This window comes from Prionailurus viverrinus, chromosome F1 (assembly GCF_022837055.1).
Source record: "Prionailurus viverrinus isolate Anna chromosome F1, UM_Priviv_1.0, whole genome shotgun sequence".
NCBI classification, from domain to species: domain Eukaryota; kingdom Metazoa; phylum Chordata; class Mammalia; order Carnivora; family Felidae; genus Prionailurus; species Prionailurus viverrinus.
Window position 1 is genome coordinate 67,022,119 of NC_062577.1, and position 20,253 is coordinate 67,042,371.

At 57.8% G+C, this 20,253-nt stretch overlaps 1 protein-coding gene across 3 annotated transcripts; it reads right to left on the reverse strand.

Moving 5' to 3' along the window:
- Positions 1–2,512: 2,512 nt before the first annotated feature.
- Positions 2,513–19,986, reverse strand: NPR1 (natriuretic peptide receptor 1). 3 transcript variants are annotated; one of them, XM_047839832.1, is made up of 22 exons: positions 18,387–19,983; positions 17,631–17,830; positions 17,090–17,203; positions 16,536–16,671; positions 16,084–16,196; positions 15,243–15,378; positions 14,941–15,025; positions 14,087–14,207; positions 13,416–13,490; positions 13,196–13,273; positions 12,717–12,821; positions 12,416–12,487; positions 12,145–12,301; positions 11,681–11,836; positions 11,273–11,441; positions 10,608–10,754; positions 10,398–10,521; positions 10,176–10,244; positions 9,751–9,925; positions 9,534–9,632; positions 7,581–7,672; positions 6,458–7,410 (listed from the first exon to the last, which is right to left on the reverse strand). In XM_047839832.1, exons 1-22 carry the CDS (start codon positions 19,117–19,119, stop codon positions 7,348–7,350), a joined length of 3,219 nt encoding a protein of 1,072 aa, XP_047695788.1. In that variant the 5' UTR covers positions 19,120–19,983; the 3' UTR covers positions 6,458–7,347. The 3 variants fall into 3 exon arrangements, with proteins under 3 accessions (XP_047695791.1, XP_047695788.1, XP_047695789.1); XM_047839833.1 differs by having other exon boundaries at positions 16,084–16,175; positions 18,387–19,982; XM_047839835.1 differs by lacking the exons at positions 6,458–7,410; positions 7,581–7,672; positions 9,534–9,632; positions 9,751–9,925 and adding an exon at positions 2,513–3,039 and having other exon boundaries at positions 18,387–19,986.
- Between the last annotated feature and the right edge of the window lie 267 nt (positions 19,987–20,253).

Genomic DNA, 20,253 nt, shown 5'->3' on the forward strand with positions numbered 1-20,253 from the left:
CACTGGGTCAGAGACTGTGGGAACATATCTGAAATTCTGAGCCCTAGAAGCATGTAGTTGGTAGAGGAGAAATGAGGTTTGAAACATACAGAGCCTGAAACTAGTCTATGGAAAATCCTTCCAATCATCAGGTTTGTGGCGTTGCAAACGGAGGGCTTGAATTTCAGTGATGCCTCGTCAAAACAGAAGTCCTCTCCAGTCAGGATATACTCAGTTATGTGACACATGGAATCATGGAAGTCTTTTTGATGAAAACTGTGCAAAATATAATTTGCCAATCAGAATTCCTAGTGTAGGGCATACACCTGTGGCAGTGCTACAAAGAGCACGTTTGTGTTTGAACTTGCACGCATCCCACTTATTGGTAACAAAAAGAACAAATTTCCCTTGTTTGCTACAGGAAAGACAATTATTTTTCTATTCCTTCCAAAGAAAACGTTACAAAATCATTGTCATATGAAAAAGTAATCAAAGAATATGCAGTAAGTAGAAAGTAATACAGTTAATTCATAAAGATATTGTTACTCTTCTAGGCTTTGATATATTTGGATCTTTGTCAGCTTTTTGACTGACATTTGTAATTTGTTGTCATTTATTTTCACATTCTAATTATTTATTTCATACTTAATTTTGTATCTTTTTAAGTAATCTCTGCCCCCAATGTGGGATAACGCACATCAAACTCATGACTCCCAGATCAAGAATTGCACACTCCTGACTGAGCCAGCCAGACGCCCCCGTGTTCTTTTCCTTAAGGCCAGCCCATCAAACTAGAAGCCTCAGGCCCCTCAAGCCCTGGGTCCACTCTAGCTGGAAGCCAGCTGAAGAGGGATGTTGAGGAGATAGTAACTCTGTCCAGTGGTGTTTTTATTTCTTATTTTTATTTTTAGAGAGAATGTGAGTGTGTAATGGGGGGGCAGAGGGAGTGCACGTGCGAGAGAGAGAGAGAGAGAGAGAGAGAGAGAGAGATTCCAAAGCAGGCTCCACACTCATCTCGAAGCATGACTTGGGACTCGATCCCATGACCCTGGGATCATGACCTGAGCCAAAATCAAGAGTTGGACATTCATAGGCACCTGGATGGCTCAGTTGGTTACACGTCTGACTTTAGCTCAGGTCATAATCTCACAGTTCTTGGGTTTGAGCCCTGCATTGGGCTCTGTGCTGACTGCTCGGAGCCTGGGGCCTGCTTCTGATTCTGTGTCTCCCTCTCTCTCTGCCCCTCCCCTGCTCGCACTCTGTCTCTCTCTCTCTCTGAAAATATAGAAACATTAAAAAAAAAAAAAAGTTGGACATTCAACCGACTGAGCCATCCAGGCACCCCATTCAGTGGTGTTAAATAGAAATACTGTGCTCTGTGTGACATCACCCTCTTCCCTATGTCCTGTATGAAACTTTTAGTAAAATGGGTATTTTTCACTTTAAAATTTGACACAAAACAGGGTGAGAGTGATTTGGGCTAACAGCAGCAATGTGTGAAAGACTGTGGGTGGGGTTGGGGAGGGGCTGTGTGTATGGCCACAGCTTCCAGGACAGCCTATGTAGTGGCCGATGCAGGGTGGTGACAGTTGCCTGCTTTCTGCCCTCCTCAGACTGCACCTGAATGGTTCTGCTCCAGATGGGGAGACAGGTTGTCAAAGGGACGTTGACAAACTAGAGTAAACCCGCAGAAGCTCATCCAGAATATTAGAGTTTGGAGTCAGATCGTGGAGAAATCTCTAAAGACAATGAGTGGTTATGTTGCTGAGACTCCAGTGTGGGGGTGGGGGGTGGGGGCCACCCTATTGGTGGAAGAGGTAGGTTGGAGGGGCGGTGCTAGGACCAGTGGAAGAGGTGAGAGGCAGACAGCCTTTTCTATAAATGTAAGAAAGTTTATATTAAATACCTCTATCAAACAACCTAATATGCACATTGGAATGATATTCATCAAAACAATGACTCTTTCAGTGGCAGAATGTTAGGTGATTTTTTAAATTTATTTTGAGAGAGCGCGCACGCACTCTCTGACTGAAGGAGGGGCTGGAGAGGGAGAGAATTTGAAGCAGGCTCTACGCCACCAATGCAGAGCCCAAGGCAGGGCTCAAACTCACAAACCTTGAGATCATGATCTGAGCCGAGATCAAGAGACTAACACTTAACCAACTGAGCCTCCCAGGTGCCTCTTAAGTGATTTTAATTTCTTCTCTGTACTTCTTCGTGTAAGTGTGTCCCATTTCTAGTAAATAATACAATCATTAGTCTTTTCTTTACTTAAGTCTCTATTAGATATATGTGGTCTCCAAAGTCCCAGTTCAGCTACTGGAATACTGCCGCCCTTGCTTCTTTGTACTACCATACAGGTGGATTTTGTTCATCCTGAGCCTCACAATTTATATAAAAACTCAGCTCCAAGCTTAGTAAAACAAAGGATTTCCCAGTCCAACAAGATGTATCCTCCTGAGATGGCAGTTGAAGGGGCAAGCCCCTTTATCCATTAAAAAAAAAAAAAAAAAAAAAAAAAGATTCCTTCAAAAGAAATTTTGATAATTGAAATATCCATCTTCTTATATCAGTAAGATTATTCGTACAGTTATGCAAAAATAGAATGGTCTTAGTTCCAAGTCCTTGAAAGTTTTCTGATAGAACATCAAAGAAAACCCAGATATTTTAAGAAGCATGTTGGCCCAGGATAGGCAGTTGGACTACATGACCTCTACTTTTTCTTCTCTCACATTTGTAGGTCTCACTAGTACCTCTCATCGAGGGGTCTAATCATGTCCTGCATCTCACTTCCAAATGTTCTCTGGACATCAAGAACTCCTTACATCCTAGCAGTATGGTTTGCATAATGGAGACTCTTCATAACACTCGCAAACACTTAACTAGTTTCTATCACCAGCCAGTAGGTGTTCTAAGCATGTAATGGGAGGAATTAACTCGTAATCCTCAAAGCAACCCCCATGAGGCAGGTCTTATGATCATTCCCATTTTGAGGGTTTTGCCTGAGGTTCCATGGATTACGAGGGGCAGAGCTGGGATTTGAACCCAGGCCAGCTGTCTCTAGAGGGAGCCTCTTAACTAACATCACACTGCCTCTCACTTGATAGAGGTTTGAAGTTGTTCCAGTTCTGAATCCTGAGATCTTTGTGGTCTTTTGGCTTGGTTCTGGCCTGCTGGGACTTTGGCTGACTGAGACAAGAAAGCTGACCTGATCATAGGACGTAGCAGCCAAGGAGTGCTGGTATGCAGTCCACATTTTAAAGTCAAAGGCAGTTGGGGCACCTGGGTAGTTCAATGGAGTAAGCAGCGGACTTCAGCTCAGGTCATGATCTCTAGGTTCCTGAGTTCCAGCCCCGCGTGGGGCTCTGTGCTGACAGCCTGGAGCCTGGTTCAGATTCTGTGTCTCCTCTCTCTGCCCCTCCCCCACTTGTGCTCTGTCTCTCTCTCTCTCTCTCTCTCAAAAATAAACATTAAATTTTTTTTTTTTTTTTACAAAAGAAAGCCAAAGGCAGGGGCGCCTGGGTGGCTCAATGGAGTAGCGGCCTACTTCAGCTCAGGTGGTGATCTCAGGGTTCATGAGATCAAACCCTGAGTTAGGCTCTGTGCTGACAGCGCAGAGCCTGCTTCGGAGCCTCTGTCCCTCTCTCTCTGCCCCTCCCCCCTCTCATAAATAAATAAATGAACATTAAAAAACCCCCACAAAACCTTTAAAAAAAAAGTCAAAGGCAGAGAGTAATAGTGGGATAGTTGCATAGTTGCATCAAATCCAGAAGGGGTGCCACAGTGATTGACAGGTGTACACGACTCTGGAATCTGCTGTGGGAAGGTTTTGTTTTGTTTTGTTTTGTTTTGTTTTGTTTTGTTTTGAGGGAGAGCGAGAGCACGCATGCGCTTGCGTGTGCACGAGTGCTTGCACGAGCAGGGGGCAGGGGAGAGAGAGGGAGAGAGAGGGAGAGAGAGAGAGAGAGAGAGAGACGGAGACAGAGAGAGAGAGAGACAGCCTCCACGCTCACCACAGAGCTCGACCCAGGGCTCGATCTCAAGAATCAGGGATCTTGACCTGAGCCAAAATCAGGGGTCCCACGATCAACCGATTGAACCACCCAGGCGCCCTGGAAAGGTCCTTAAAGGGCAACCAGGTGCAATGTGTGTGATAGGGAACTGGATAGTGGGGCTTCTTCCTATCTGGACCATCTCACTAAACCTTGGGTTTGTACTACAAGTCAAGCAGGTTTCTGCCTCCCATCTCCCCTCTTCCTGTAGCCTCATTCTCCTCGCAAGCATCCTGGCTTCTGCCTTGTGCAACACCAAATTCATCAGTATCCCAACCCTTCATCTTGGTGGCAAACACCTCGCCTGGAATCTTAATTTGGTTCCAACTCAAATAAGATTAAACCTCCGTGCAAGGAATTAGGTATTTTTTTTTTTTACCGTTAACTATTTATTGTTATAATCTTACAACTCTTGAAATTTAATTAAGAAATGACTTAAAAATATGGGGCGCCTGGGTGGCGCAGTCGGTTAAGCGTCCGACTTCAGCCAGGTCACGATCTCGCGGCCCATGAGTTCGAGCCCCGCGTCAGGCTCTGGGCTGATGGCTCAGAGCCTGGAGCCTGTTTCCGATTCTGTGTCTCCCTCTCTCTGCCCCTCCCCCGTTCATGCTCTGTCTCTCTCTGTCCCAAAAATAAATAAATGTTGAAAAAAAAAATTAAAAAATAAAAATAAAAATAAAAAAGACTTTCAGGTTGCAAACTGACCTCCGCTGCTAATTAGATTCCACAAATCGTCCTGAAAGGTATAAATCATTAAACATAATTAGATTATTACCGGAAGTACTGCTATGACAAATGCATTACCCAAGCTCTCTGACACAGAAGAGAGGGGGTGCAGAGGAGAAGTGTCTTCTGCGGTACTGCTCGGGCTGGGGTTCCCTCCTGCCCCACAGCTGGACCTCGGCCGGGGCCCTCCTACCCCACCCCTTCCCATGAGTCACGTGGCCGGTGAGCTCGTGCCTGTGCGAGCCCTTGTCATCCGCCAGGCGCCGCTGAGCGCCAACGATGACTGTTGTTTTCTCCCTTATCATACTCCAGGGAAAGCCTGCAGCCCCGCACCCCTCCAGACGGCTCCGCAGGACAGCCCGGGAAACCGCCCCTCCTGTGGGCGGAGGTCCCCGATCCCCCGAGGACCCCTCCCCTCAGCAATGGCTTTCCCAGGTCTTCCGGCGGCAGGGCCTTCCCCCAGAAGGAAGTCTCCTCGGTCGCAGGGAAAGTTCTCGAGCTGCCGGAGTCCCCGGCGGCCTGGGCCTGTCCCCGCGTCCCCCCCACCCCACCCTCCCGCTCTCCCGCCGCAGCCCCCTCCCCTCGAGCTCCCGCGCGGTGGAGCCAGGCTGCCCCGGAAGGATCTGACCGGCCACTTCCTGCAATTGTGTCTCTGGACGGAGTCCTCGGGCGTCCAGCGCTCCCAGTCTCCCCCCGGAGCCCGGGTCTCTCACGTCCCCGCCCCCGTTCGCCGCCCGCGGCCGTCCCTCCGCTCCCCTCCCGGCAGCCAGCAGCTCGGCCGGGCGTGCGTGGTTACCGGGGCAACCGGCCCGGCCGGCGTGCGTAGTTACCGGGGCAACGGGGCGCGGGTGGGGGGGGGGGCCGGGGGCTGAGCTCGCGCTCGCGGAGAACCCGATCGGCTGCGCCTCAAGCGGCGGGCCCGGGGGCGCAGAACCGCGAGGGGAGTCACCGCACCAGGCGAGGTGGGGGGACGGCGCTGGCTCCTTCCTCACCCCGGACCGCCGCTGCCCTGAACACAGCCCGCCCTCCAGGTCCCGCGGGGCGTGGACTCCGGGAAGAGGCTTTGGGAGCTCGGAGGAGGGGCCTGTCTGCGCCTGATGGATGGCACTGAAGCAATGTCTGGCACTTTCCTTCCCCGCGGGGGAGGCGAAGCTTCGGCCACCTCTCCCCCGCGTTCGTTCGCATTCCTGCCCGCCTGCTCAGGAAGGGCTAGGGGTGGGCGGCTGGAGCAGGGCCAGCTGAGGCTCGCTTTGCACACTACCATTCACATTTGTCTACACTGGCATGGGAGTGGAGGGGCGGGTGGACAGTCCCCAAATCTCAACTGAGGTAAGAGAGGATGCATCCTTCCTTCCTGGCTCCCAAGCCTCTCCTTGGAGTCCCCGCACTCACTGTATGTCTACTGTATGCCCAACACTGGGTCATATAGCCGTTCCCAATCTGCTGTGGTCCACAGGACCCTTTCAGGGGATGGATGAGTTCAAAACAAGCTGCACAATCAGGCTAATACACGATTCGCCTCCGTGACTTGACAGGTATATGGATAGTAGGAAGGCCACGAGGGTTAACTTGCTGGTGTCTTTGCACAAACCAAGGCGGTGGCACTGAGTCACTGTTCTTCATCACCATACATTGGCAGTAAAAAAATAAAAATTAAAAACCCAGTTTCTCTTAAGAATGTCCTTGATAAGACAGTGAAATATATAGACATATGATTGGTTTATTATTTAAATGAGTTAATAAGGACTTGTTTTAATTTCTAATATGCTATATATGGATAGATTTAATCCACATAAACAGAAGCTCTTTGGGGCCCTCAATAATTCTTAAGGGTGTAAACAGGTCCTTAGACCAAGAGTGTCAGCACTGCTGGGGTAATTCACAGGCTGTCACATAGATCCTGGCTGAGGAAACTGAAGCTGATTTCAGACACTGCACTCCCCAGCTCAGGAAGCATCTTATGTGGAACAGAGGGCAGGGAGCACGGCTGTGTTTTCTGGCCACCCGCTGTCCTTCCAGAGACATTCACTGGAATAAAGATGTTCATGGTCTCTGCTCACAGGAGAAACAAGGCATACAGGGCTGCCCTTCCCCTGTGCACTGTATTCACTGCTGGCGGGGGGGGGGGGGGGGGGGGGGGGCATGGGGGGGTGTTTGTGGCCCATATGGGTTGGGCCTAGATGTGGACTCCCCTCACCCCCTAGATTCACCTGTAGTCCCCTTTCCTGTTACCTCTAAAGTGGCTCTTCCCCCTTCCCATAGAAGTCACAGTGTCTCAAAGTGGAGTCCACACCCTAGCCTGGCTTGAGTCCGGGTGGAGAGTGGGTACACTTGTCCGCGTGTGCCACTGGATATGACTGTGTGCTTTGGTCCAGTCCCATGAACTCCGAGTCCTCCCCAACACCAGTCCTCCACCAGAGGTCACATCTGGTGTCTCCACTGGGGTTAGCACGTTTGGGTTGTTCAAACTACTTCTCCGGTCCTTTTGGCAGTGGTGGGGGTGCTGTGAGTGAGGCCAGGACCTGGAACCTCTCTGTTGCCTCTGGCGCAGGGAAGGGGGTGTAGAAGGCCAAGGTGGGGGGGGGGCAGGTCAGCCTCGAGTGCTACCGCCCCGCTCCCCTAGGAGCCAGTAGGTCCGCACTTTGCCTTTGCCCTGGAGGGAGAGAGAAGAGGAGGCTGGCGTAGGGAGCAGCGCACTGCCCCACTTCCCCAAATCAGAGGAAAGGCTTGGGGATGAGAGTGGGCTTGGCTGCTTGAGAAGGGGTCTGGGGAGGCACCCTCTGGTCCACAAGGGATGGTGAGGGTAGGGGCTTTCCTCTCTACCTTCATTTCTACGTCCCCTCGAAGCTCCAGCTCGAAACCACCAAACTCTTCCAGGACAGCCTTGGTCTCAGAAGACAAGTGGATCTTCAGGGCTGGGAAGGACAAGGGAGGGTGGGGGGTGGAAGCAATGGGAGCGGGGAGACTGGGAACTGCAGGACTCCATTCTTTCGCAGGAAGCCTCCTCCTTCAGAGTCCCACCCCTCCACGTGGAGTCTGGCCATTCTGGCCTCTCCCTCAGAATTTGACGGCTGCGTTGTCCAACACCGTAGCCACTAGTCACCGGTGGCTATTCACATTTAAGTTAATTAAAACTAAATACAGTTAAAAATCCAGGGCTTCATTTGCACGAGCACATTTCAAGCTATCAATAGCATCCTGTGGCAGAGACTACTGTGATGGACAACCCGGATTATAGAAAGAAAGTTCCAGTAGATAGCATTCTAGCATGTTACCAGGCTCCAGACAGACAGTGTAGCACGGTGGTTAGGGGCTCAGACTTTGGGTCCTGCTCTGTCTAGTGAATCCCAGCTGGGACAGTTGCTTGGAGAAGTAATGTGAACTCTCTGTGCCTCATATTCCTAGTCCAACAAATGCTGATGGTGACAGTATCCATGTCAAAGCCTTGTTATGAGGACTACACGAACCGCTAACCAACTATCTCAGCAGAGTCTGGCACGCAGGAAGCACTCCTGGCAGTGGTTGTTGTCACTCTCGTTTACTTCAACGCTCATCTTGTGGCAGAGGGAATTGAGGCCCAAACTGCGGGGGTCAGACCCAGGCTCTGACTCCCGACCTGGTACCCACCCCCCACGCCTCTGTCCATAGTTGCTCCTACCACTCCTGGGGGATACATCGGAGCGGCCTCGTTTTGCTGTTGAAACATTTCTGAGAGGGGCACCTGGGTGGCTCAGTCGGTTTAGCGGCCGACTTCGGCAAAGGTCACGATCTCACGGTCCGTGAGTTCGAGCCCCGCGTCGGGCTCTGTGCTGACTGCTCAGAGCCTGGAGCCCGTTTCAGATTCTGTGTCTCCCTCTCTCTGACCCTCCCCCGTTCATGCTCTGTCTCTGTCTCAAAAATAAATAAACCTTAACAAAAAAAAAAAAATCATTTAAAAAAAAAAAAAGAAACATTTCTGAGAATGTGTTCCTTGAAGACAGGACCTCAGTGAGACCCTTCCTCCGGCTCTGACTGCCCCAGACACAGTGACCAGGGAGTATCTGCTGAGCCAGAGACCCTCTGGGCTGCAAAGTAGCCCATCTCCTGCCATGAGGCTTGGATGGGGTCTGCAGGGACCTCCCCCCGGCCCCACCAGCTGACACGGGGTCTGAGTGGTCTTCGTACCCCAGGGCCTGGCACTTAGCAGGCATTCAGTGCATGTTTACTGAATTGAATTGTATTGCACACAGCAGGAGGGTAGAAGAGGAGCCGGACGCAAGACTCAGGGCAGGAGGAGAGGGCAGCAAGCTTCTCCTGGGTACCTACTGTGCTCCGCGGCCCGTGCTAGGTTTCTCGCGAGCCCGAGACGGGTATTATTTTAGAGATAAACAGCTGAAGCTCAGAAAAGTTGAATGACTCGCGTCCTCGTCATGGCATATGGTTTTCATACATAACTCCTCTAAGGTGCGCGTCTTATTCTCTCACAGGTGAGGAAAACTGAGGCTCCAGGAAGTGTGGCAAATAGACCCACAGTTGTGTGGATGGTGGAGCAGAGACTTACACCTAGCCCTCTGCCACATGCAAGGGGGAGCAGAGGGGCCCTGAGGGTGGGGACCAGGGCAGCAGTCCAACATCTGCCTGGAAAGACTTTTGGATGGGGGGGGCGGGGGGGGGGGGGCGCTGATCTCTGATGGATTGGAGGTGATGTACCCTGGCTGGGGGTGAGCCGCCGGTGGGGCCGTCCTCGCTGAAGCCTGTCTGTCCCTCCAGCCACTGCGAGCAGCCCAGCCACCTTACCTTCCCCGTTAGACTCCATCCTGGAGGCGGTGTTGACTGTGTCTCCGAAGAGGCAGTAGCGAGGCATCTTCAGCCCTACCACGCCGGCGCACACGGGTCCTGGAGGGGGTGGGGAGGGGTATTCCATGAGAGTCAAGTGGTGGACCCGAGGACGCTGGGAATCCAGGCGTGTGTTGTTGTGTGTGTGTGTGTGTGTGTGTCCATCTGTCTCCCTCACCTGTGTGGACACCGATTCGCAAGCGCAGCTCCTCCTGGGGCCGGTGGCGGATGCGGAAGGAGCGCACAGCATCCAGAAGCGCCAGGGCCATGCGGGCCACCTCGCGGGCGTGCAGCAGCCCATTCCGCACGGGGAGCCCCGACACGACCATGTAGGCATCGCCAATGGTCTCCACCTGCCGGGCCCACCAGAGGATGCAGGGCATAAACACCGGAAATTTCTCCTCCCTGTGCCGCCCCACATGTGTTTGGTAACCTCATCTGTGGCGTCCTTTCCCTGCCTGTCCCTGGGTCTCCGGGTAACAGTCTCTGCCCATGTCCCATGGTCTCCTCTCCTGAGGCTCTATGTCATCCTGCCCGTCACCCTTCTCTGGCCCTGCCCGTCACCAGCTTTCTGTCCCCTTCCATCCCTGCTCCCACCCTCACCTTGTACACATCAAAGTTGTCTATGACGGCATCAAAGCAGGTGTACAGATCATTGAGCAGGGTCACCACCTGGAAGGGAAGAGAAGCCAAGACGGGTATGGAGTCAGGGAGCCCATCTGGGCTCAAGTGGGAAAAACGGGACCGGAAGGCAGTCCTGATGGGACAGAGAGGCTGGCCAAGCACCGCCTGCCTGGCCCTCACCTGTGGCCGTGCCGCACTGACCTGCATAGGCGTGCTCTCTGCCGACAGGGCCGTGAAGCCCACAATGTCGCTGAAGTAGATGGTCACACTGTCGAAGGCTTCAGCCTGGACCGTCTCCCCACGCTTGAGCTGCTCAGCCACTGAGCTGTGGGGTCAGGGGCAGGTATAGGATAAGCGCAGGAGGTGGGGCTGGGACAGGGTGGCAGAGGGTCACCACGCGTGGGCACTCACTGGGGCAGGATCTGGTAGAGCAGGGCCTCGGCCTTGCGCTTCTCCTCCAGGTAGGCCTGGGTCCTGTCCTCCACCAGCTCCTCTAGGTTGTTGGCATACTGCTCCATGCGGGACAGCAAGTTGTCCAGGATGTTGCTGCTGTGCTCCCTGAGGCCCCGGGAGCAGGGCAGAGGCGGTGAGAGAGCTGCCCAGAGCGCCCTCCCCAGCTCACCAGACCCAGGCTGCCACGTCAGCCCCTGTGCAGGGCAGCGGAGAAGGCCAGGCCTGGGGAGCATGGCAGGGTGGGCGTGGCAGGGGAAAGGGTAGGAAGAAAGTTCCATTCATGTCTGAGACCCCAGAGTCCGGAAGCTCCAGAGATACTGGCTACTCCGTTCATCTTTGTTGAACAGAAGCAAGTTAGAAGCAGGTGAACAGGGATCAATTGAGGACAGGGTGTGGGCACACGGGCTGGCAGAGGGGTGTGTGGGGGGGTCTGTGGGGCACAGTGCAACAGATGGCCCCCGGGACTGGGTCGGAGGACAAGAGTATGTGCTCCCCTCTGCTCTGGACCACTGAGGAGGGGCCGGCGGGCCGCAGTGGGGTCCCTTGCCACTGCTGGGAGAAAAGACTTAAGTGTGGGGCACAGGGTAGCTGTTGGGCACGGGGGACACACAAACACCAGCAACCTGTTGAACTTGCGCAGCATCAGGCGAATCTGCTGGAAGGGGGGCCGTTCCTGCGGCTCCTCAGCCCAGCACCTCTGCATCAGCTGCCCCAGCTCCTCCAGGTGACTCTGCAGGGCCAGGGAGGGCCGGAAGGGGGGCTGCTCACCCCGAGTCACACGCTCCACGATCTCTGTGGTGAGGCAGGAGGGGCTGAGGGCTGGGGCCAGCCCAGGGCTAGTGAGAGACACAGGGGGGAGGTCCAGGAGCAGGCTGGGACCCCGGGGCAGGCGGGCAGGCAGACGGCGGAGTCACTGGCAGCAACAGAACCTTCCAGGAGGCAGGTGTGGTGGTGTTTGCAGGGGTCCCTCACCCTGGGGCCGGGCTCAGGTGCAGCTGTGGCAGGGCTAGGGGACTCCATGGTCCTCTCACCTTTGGGGCTAAGGTCCAAACCCTCCACATGGAAGACGCCACTCCTCAGGGCAATCTCCTGAAGGATGATTCCAAAGCTGTACACGTCACCTGCCTGGGAGCCCCGGGCAGGGGGTGAGGCCATTCGCAGGAGCTCAGGGGCTGTCCACAACTTTTCTGCAGGTTAGAGGTCAGGAGTGACCGGGCGAAGGGCCCTAAAGCTGAGGGGTGGGGGTGTGTCGGCGGGGGGTGGGGGGGGAACAAGGTCCTAGAAGACGTGGCTGGAGCAGTGTGCGGCCATCAGGCCGAATGCTACAAAGACACAGCCTCCAGACCACTGTGTCGGGCTCCCCTTTCCACTGGCGAATGGGCCAAAGCAGGAATCCAGAATGGCATGCCAAGCCCTTCAGAGGCCTGGCATCAGTTGCCCCCGCCAGGCTGTGCTTGGAGGGGGGCAGGTCTTAGGGGGCAGAGTGTGGGCTCACTGGCATAGAGGGTGTGGCCTTGCTCTGGTTCCGGGTCCCTGAAGCTCTCCAGCCCGAAGTCAGTGATCTTGAGCACGAAGCGCCCGTCCACCACACAGTTGGAAGACTTGAGGTTGCCATGAGAGCAAATGGCCCCATTGTGCAGGAACAGCATACCCTGGAAATTTGCGGAGGCCGAGGTCTTCGGTGTAAGTGAGACCTACAACCAGGGCCAGGGGAGACGCCTGCCTGGCCCCGCCCCCACACATCGCATGGGGGATTCCGGGCTTACCTTGACGATGTCATTGGTAAGAGAGTATCGGAACATCCAGTCCAAGGTGATGCTCTCATTCTCCAGAATGTCCTGCTGGGCAATAAGAGTGAGGCACGCACCCGGCAGACCCCGGGAGGGGTGCATGGGCCCAGGCACAAAAAGACAAAAACTTGGATTTACTCTAGTGCCCCCCTCCCCGTTTACAGATGGGGCAGATAAAGGGCAGAAAGGAGGAGGTTTGCCTGGGGGTCATATGGCAGTGGGGAACAGAACCAGGGCTAGGCCCACATCTCCTGACCCCCTCCTCTTGTCCCCTCACCTGCAAACTCCCGCGGGGACAGTACTCCGTGAGGATACAGATGTTGGGGGGGTCAGTGCAGGCACCCACAAACCTGGTCAGGTGTTCGTTCTGTACATCCCGCATCTGCAGGGGGAAGCCAGCATCAGGAGCCTGGCAGAGACGTCCCTCCTCACCAAGTGGCCCTCCACCCTCAGGGGCCTCTCGGTGTTCTCAGTGCCCGTTCACTCTCTGCAGACACTCTAGGAGTCCGGTGACTCTCCCTGCGGTACCTCCTCCGGCTCACTCTGCCTCCTGATCCCTCCACCCACCAGGGGCATCGAGCACAGCCCCTCCAGGAACCTCCTCTAGGCTTCCTCTACTAGTCTCTTCTCCCCTCTGGGACCCTCTCTCTTAGCACAATATGCAGGGCCCATCCCTTTCTTAAGACACCCTGGGGTCCCCCCACCTCCTGTGTCCCTGGGACCTCTCCTAGGCCACTGCCTCGCAGCCCCACTTACATGCTTCAGTTCAAACAGCACTTTACGAGTCAGCTCGATGCGTTTACGGTTCACACGCTTCACAGCCACGAGGTTGCCCTGGGCAAGGAATGGAGGTTGCATGGTGAGATGGCCCAGTGGTGGTGACGGCAACTGCTGACAGTGGCCCTGGGGCCCGTCCTGAGCCGTTGGAGGGCAGCCCTGCCCACCCCAAGGACCCGCAGTCTTTCCCCTGGCCCACCTTATAATATGCCGTTTTGGCAAACACTTGGAACTGGCCCTCTGTGGTCAGCAGGGAGCCGTAATTGGAGCCTCTCTGGAGGGACAGAGAGCAGGAGGGACCGGTCAGCCTGGGAGCCCTGCCATGGGCTCAGCTCTCCATTCTGGCTGCCTGAGCTCTGGCCTTCACTGCGCTGCCTGATCTCGCGGCCGTCCTGCTTCTCATTCCACATCATGAGATCCTTTCCTCACTTTTTCTTTTTTTTTTAATGTTTACTTTTGAGAGAGAGAGAGAGAGAGAGAGAGAGAGAGCGAGCGCGGGAGAGAGAGAATCCCAAGCAGGCTCCACATTCTCAGCACAGAGCCTGATGCGGGGCACGAACCGTGAGTTCGTGACCTGAACCGAAATCAAGAGTCAGAGGCTTTGACTGCGCCACCCAGGCGCCCCTGCTTATTTTTTTAAAAATGTATGTTCACGTCTACCGTGTTTGGTCTTTGAAAGCCCCCTGCGAAGGAGGCTCTGTGCACGTGACCGTCATCTGAGGTAGTCTCTGAGGGGAACAGCACTTGTCCAAGGTCACACAGCGAGAAAGGGCAGGGCTGGGATCGGAAGCGCGCCGGCTGCACTGCCCAGCAGGTGCTGCCCAGCCCCCTGCCCGGCCCCCGCTGCCCACCCCCACGGGGGCTCCTCACCGCGCTGAGCGTCAGCCGGCTGCCTGCACTCCGGAGGTGCCTGTCGAGGCTGCTGGGCTGCACGTCCTCCCAGCGCACCCGCCACAGCTCTGAGGCCAGGTCCCTCTCGAGCTGCATCTTCCTGGGGCATGAACAGGGGAGCCATGTCTGAACCCCTGACCCCGGGCCTCAGAGCCCGGGGCCGCCGCGTGTGCTAAGAGACGGACGGACGGGAGGTGGGGGCCAGGCTTTGCCTGCCTCCCGGGGACCTTGGGCAGCCACTTCGTGTCTCTGAGTCTCACGTCCTCACGTCCTGATTTGGGAATGGGCGACCTCGACATTTATTTCAAAGCATTGTTACGTGAACAAAAAGAAACATCGTGCGAGGAAGTGCCCTCCTTGCAAGCCTGTGTCCTTAACGTCTGCGCGGCAGGCCAGCCTCCCACCAGAAGGCAGGGTGGGGGCCCTGCACCCCCTCTCTCCGCTCCGTGCACATCAGCCTTGCTCAAGTGACTGGGCCCAGTCCCGCAGGGTGCAGGGCTGGAACCGCTGCTCCCCAGCAGGTGTGCCCGAGGCGAGGGTGGACCAGCCCACTCGCCTGCTCTGCTCTTCTCACAGCCTTATCCCTCCTGACCCCTCCGGCCCCTCTTCTCTCCTCCCTGTGCCCTTCGGCTTTTTAGCCTCATCTCCTCCCCCACCTCCCTCGGCCTTGTCTCCTCCCCCACCTCCCTCGGCCACCTCTCCCGCTTCCCTGCAGGTCCCTGCCACCTCAGGGAGGGAGGTGGCAGCTAGTTCTCCAGGCCCCCCAGCCTCAGCTAGCTCAGCTAGTTCTCCAGGCCCCCCAGCCTCACTCCCCACCCGCCTCCAAAGCTCACCTGTATATGAAGAAGGAGACGGTCAGAATGCTGAGCAGGGAGAGGCTGCCCACCACGGCCAGAACTTCCAGCGTGGAAAAGTGGTCTGCACAAGAGTCCAAGTTGCAGCAGGAGAGATTTGGGTTAGACAGCGGGAAGAGGAACCTTCTAATAGTCCCTCCAGTGAACTAGGAAGGTGAGTGAAGGGAAGAAAAAGGCAGATGTCCCTCCATAAAGCCCTGAGTGTGGGAGAGGAGCACCCATCTGACTCCTGAAGCAGGAGCCTCTCCAGATCGGAGGCCTGGAAGGCAAGAGGCAGTCACCTCGGTTGCAAGCTGGGTCCTCGTTGTCAAAGCCACATTTGGGGATGTCAGGAGGTGGGTGGCCCAGGGGCCAGCTTAGTTCGTGCCCTGGCACGGCCACCAGCTCTCCGGAGGTCCCATTGTAGTTCAGAGCCACCTACGGGAGGGCAGGAGTGGCAGGAGGGCAAGGCCTGGGGCGACGCTTCCCGTCCAGTGGAGCTGCACGGCCTCCCCCGTCTCTGCTTCCCCGGCCTGTGTCTGGGCTGTCCACTGTTTACCAAGCCCCTCATACCCCGGTCACCAGAGTGGAAAAACCCGAAAACTACTCAAGGGCTTTATGAAGAAAACTCCACGTAGAACCCCGACTCGACATCAGGGAGTCTATGATCTTGGACTGAAGCACATAGGAAACAGGAAAAGGCAGTGCTCTCAGTCCACATTCGCAGGCCTAAGCCACGTACCCCTCCTCCAGGAAGTCTTCCCCGAGTGATCTGCTCCTCAGCACTTGTGGCCTCAATTCCTTCCTGTTCCTGACTGAATCTAATGAGCTGTGTGGCCACCACGTGAGCCTGTCTCTGCTGGGAGAGGGGCCTGCCTGTCTTAGGAGATGTGGGGCTTCCTGAAGTTAGGGCTGTGCCCCCTCCTCAGAGCTGGGGTTCCCCGAGGGTAATGCTTGTGAGTCCCTATCATTCTGGTCGCTCCCCCAGACCAGAGCTGGGTCTCTTCTACCCAAGGCTCTCCAAAAGCGAGCGAGCAAGCGTGGTGGAGTGACTACAGAGCCGACAGATGCCCTGGGGGAAGGAGGGAGGGCAAGACGTCCTTCCTGCCTATATGGCACTGTCTTCTGGGGGCACACCCTTACCCTGAAAGTGCCAGTCTCAGGATGCATATCCCAGAGGGAGAAGTCGGTCTCCCGATCTCCATTGCTGTCCATTTTCCAGTATCCTGTCACCCCTGGGGCGTGGAGGAAGATGGCTGTGTTTTGAGGACGTGGAAGTTCAGGAGGGTACCCACCCTACCTGATCTCCACCCCCCGATCTTCTTTGCCTTGCCCTCCAAACGTATATGTAATATGTCACATATAGTAATAACACCAAGAAGGACGTGTCAGCAGCAGGAATGACTGAGGTTGGGCACTTGGGAGGACTTCCTGATGGAGCGAGGCAGATGGGGCAGTCGTGGAGCTCCCTTACAGAAGACAGGAAAGGACTGGCATGGGTGAGTGACCCCCGCAGCGGCAGGCTGGAGGCTTCTCATGGCCTCCTGCTCGGGGTGCCCCGAGGTGGACTGTCCCTGCCACCTCCAGCCGCTGACCTTGGAAGCTCCGGTTCCACATCCGCTGAGTGACGGCCTCCCCATCAGTGAAGGTTCCCCCATGTGCCAGAGTCTCTGTCACTGCCTGGATGTAGAGCAGGAGCCCATCGTGGAAGGACGCTGGGATGGTGTTCATCTGCAGGAACAAGGGGGCTTGGCCGGGGTGGGATCCACGAAGGGCGCTCAGTGGGGACACCCTGGGTGGGGAGATCCGGGCGGCGCTGGGACCTTGGGAGGGGATGGGAGGACCCCCCCCCCTTCCGTGGACAGAGACTTGACTACTCAAAAGACACCTCCTCGTCAACCTCCACTTCTGAATCCCTCTAGGCAGACAGAGCAGGACACATCATCCTCGTTTTACTGATGAGGACCTGAGTTGCGGAGGCTGACCGACCCTTCAGTGTCCCCTTAGTTATCAGAAGGAGAGACCGGTGTGGGGGAGGGGGGAGGGGAGGAAGGGGAGGCCTGGGAATACGGAGGTGGCTGAGAGAACAGGCTGGGCACCGGCAGGGCAGTGTGGAGTCCATGCTGCAGGGTCCCAGGACCCCCCTTACCAGGCCGTCCTCCAGGGTGAAGTTGAACTTCTCCTGGGCCAGGTGTTTTAGCTGCTGCAGGAATTGCAAGTACTCAGGGTTGTCCGGCTCTTTATATGTGATGATTTTGGCGGCCTGAGGAAGGGGTCAGTGGAGAGGGGAGAGCTGGGCGATGACCCAGCCCTCCCAGTACCCTGGGCCACCTCCCCAGTGCATCTCCGCTTAGCCCAAGGTCGGAGTGGATGGACTCCATGTCACCTGTGAGGCACTGCCTGCTCCAAAGCAGGGGAGCCAATGGGATGACTCCTCAAGTCCTGTCAGTCTGTGGGATGGGAACACCCTCCCACCTCAAGCCCATTTGTTCATCTTTTCAGCCTCCTAGCTCTGAAGTTTCCTAGACCTTTTTACACCCCGCACCCTTCCTGGCCTCCCTCACCAAAGTTCCTGAGCAGTCAAGAACCTTTTTTCTAGAGCCCTTCAGACCCCGAGGAATCCAGTGCCCAGAAACTATGTGCCCCCAGCACAGAGTCCCACAGCCTGGGCTTGCAGCCTGGACCCTCACCCGAAAGGCCTGCCGGGCACTGGCATCCTGCCCATCGCCTCTCTCCCAGGGCCTGTGGGGAGCAAGACCGTGTGCACCTTGCAGGCTTTGTCCAAAGAGGTCCAGGTGGAAAAACACATAGTCCTCCCCACTCAGGCCGGCTTCCAGGGCCAAAAGCATCAGAGTTCTGAAGGCATCTGGGGAGCTGCATATGTAGATAACTGGGGAGGAAGGGGGCGGTCAGAGAGAGACAGGGAGACAGGAGCCTAGATCCCGACAGAGTGCAGAGGGGGAACTCAGGCCAGGGAATTTGTGGACTCCGGACTGCTAGGGAGAGAAAGGTGAAGAGGGCTGGGAGGAGTCAGTGGGCAGGGTTGGAGGAAGGAGCAAAGATAGGGAGAGCCGCAACAGTGGAGCCAAAGGTGGGGAAGGTGGGGTCAGCAAGGGAGGGAGAGGGGGAGGCTGACCAGCAGAGAGGGGACTGGGGGTGGAGAGGGCGTGTGGGACGGGGAGAGGCTGCTGGAGGAAACCAGAAGTGGAGGAGGGGAGCAGGGATGGGCACCAAGCGGGGGGACCTACTGGGTGTTCTCCCCCCAACCCCATCCCTCCCAGGGATGGGCACCAAGCCAGGGTACCTACTGGGGGTTCCCCACCCGCCCCTCCCGCGACTCCGGAGGCAGCGGTGGGAAGCAGGTGGGGGGGGGGGGGAGTCGGGGAGCGCAGAACCGCGGAGAGAGCCGGGCGGTGCAGCCTCGGGAGGAAGAGCCACCCCCTCACCTCGGCCTTGGCGCCTCACGGTCCGCAGCAGCAGGGAGTAGTGCTGGGGGTCGCCCTCGGCGAACTCCAGGTGGTCCACCGTGACGTTGAGGCGGTGGCGCAGGCGCACGTACAGGCCTTCCACCACGAAGAAGCAGGGCTGGTCGTCGCCGGGCCGGTACGCGTAGAGCACGAGCGCCTGGCGCTCCCAGCCCAGCCGTCGGTGCAGCGCCGCCACCAGGTCCCCCAGCTTGGCGTGGCTGGGCCCCGCGCGGGTGGTCAGCGCGTACTCGTCCTTGGCCCCGAAGCCCAGAGCCGGCGCGCCGGCCGTCAGCAGCGGCACCCGCCAGTGCGCCGTGAAGCGCCCCACGGGGGCCGCGGCGTACACGCAGCCGGGGCCCAGGAACACGGCGGGGCTGTGCTCCCACTTGAGGTCCACGGCGGCCAGCGGCGCGGCCGTGTCGGAGCAGACGCCCCGCGCGTTCTCGCTGCTGCCCAGCACCGTGCGCACCGTCCAGCCGGGCAGCCAGTCGGGCCGCGCCCTCACCCGGGCCAGCGCCAGCTCCACGGCCGGCCCCACGCGCGCCCACGACCACGGGTACGAGGTGTTGGCCAGCGGCAGCACCACGGCCACCGTCAGGGTCCCCGCGTGGCCTCCGGGCAGCAGCAGCGGCAGCAGCAGCAGCAGCAGCAGCGGCGGGAGCGGGAGCAGTCGGGCGCCGGCGGGGCGCCCGGGGCGCCGGGGGCGCAGCATGGCCTCAGCGGGCAGCTCGGCGGACGAGCGCTCGCGCCATGGCCCCCCGGGCACCCTCCGGCCCAGCCGCGCGTCGCGGGCCCCGGGCGCGCCCACCCCGGGGCACGCTGCCGGTCCGGCCGCGGCGCGAGGGGCGGGTGGAGGGCGCCGCGGGGCAGGTGGGCGCGAACGGAGGGGCGCCGTGGCCCGGGGCGCGGGCGAGCGCGCCGGTGCGTGCGTGTTGGAAGGAGCGAGAGCGCCCGGGGGGGGGGGTGGGCGAGGGCGCGAGCCGGGGAAGGGGAGCGGCGGGCTTTCGTGCGCGCCTGGGCGCCCGCCCCGGGAGGGTGCCAGCGGGGGCGTCCGGCCGGCTCAAGTCCCCGGCTGTCGGGGGGGAGGGGGGGGGACAGGGGAGGACCGGAGCCAGGCTCCGGGCCCTTCCTCCCGCCGCTTCCCCACCCAGACTCGGCGACGGGAGCGCCAGCCCCGGACCTTTAACCCCTTCGTCCCCGCCCCGAAGTTGCGGACCTGCCCGCGCGCTCTGCTCCGAGACCCTCCGCGCCTTCCTCCTGCGGGGAGCCGCGCCGCGAAGGGGCTCGCTCGCTGGGGTCGGGAGCAGGACCGAAGGGCGACTCGAGTGGGGGCAGCCGGGACGCTTTCGCGCCCCGCCTCCTCCCTCCCTACCTGGTTCCGTTTGGGGAAGAGAGCTGCGTTGGTTCGGGATCTTGGCAAGAAAAGGTGTGAGCCTACGGATGTGTGTGCGTCTGGGGGTGGACGGGAGGGTGGCAGGTTTCTGGAAAGGGCGTTAAACTAGGGAGCCCAGGGTCCCCGTGACCCAGTCCACCCAGGACCGCCCCCGTGTCCCAGCTTCCAGATTGAGCGGGTTAGTGCGGAAAAGGGGCCCAGGGGGAGGGCGGAGTTAACCTTTTAGTTCCCAAAAGGCTGCAGGAAGGGGGAGAAGAGCGTTTGGTGGCTGGGGCGGGGGGAAGGAAGGGCAGTGACCCCGGGGCCGCTCCTGGAAGGTGGGTTCGCGGCGGCGGTGGGAGACGGTGTTGGAAGTTACCCGGTGGTGGGGGCGTCGGCTGGGGCGAGGGTTTGGGGGGCACTGGACCGCGCGGGCCGCCTTCCCCGCGCCGTGGGGTCAGTGTGCCCTCTCGT

What these genes read in the sequence shown, in the direction of transcription:
- NPR1 (XM_047839832.1), bottom strand. Translation starts at nt 19,119, where the DNA reads ATGCTGCGCCCCCGGCGCCCCGGGCGCCCCGCCGGCGCCCGACTGCTC. An exon ending in CTGAGACTGGCACTTTCAGG is followed by an intron (nt 15,379 to 16,083) that starts GTAAGGGTGTGC and finishes GCCCTCCCGTAG; the next exon opens with GTGGCTCTGAACTACAATGG. An exon ending in GAGGGGACGTAGAAATGAAG is followed by an intron (nt 7,411 to 7,580) that starts GTAGAGAGGAAA and finishes CTCTCCCTCCAG; the next exon opens with GGCAAAGGCAAAGTGCGGAC.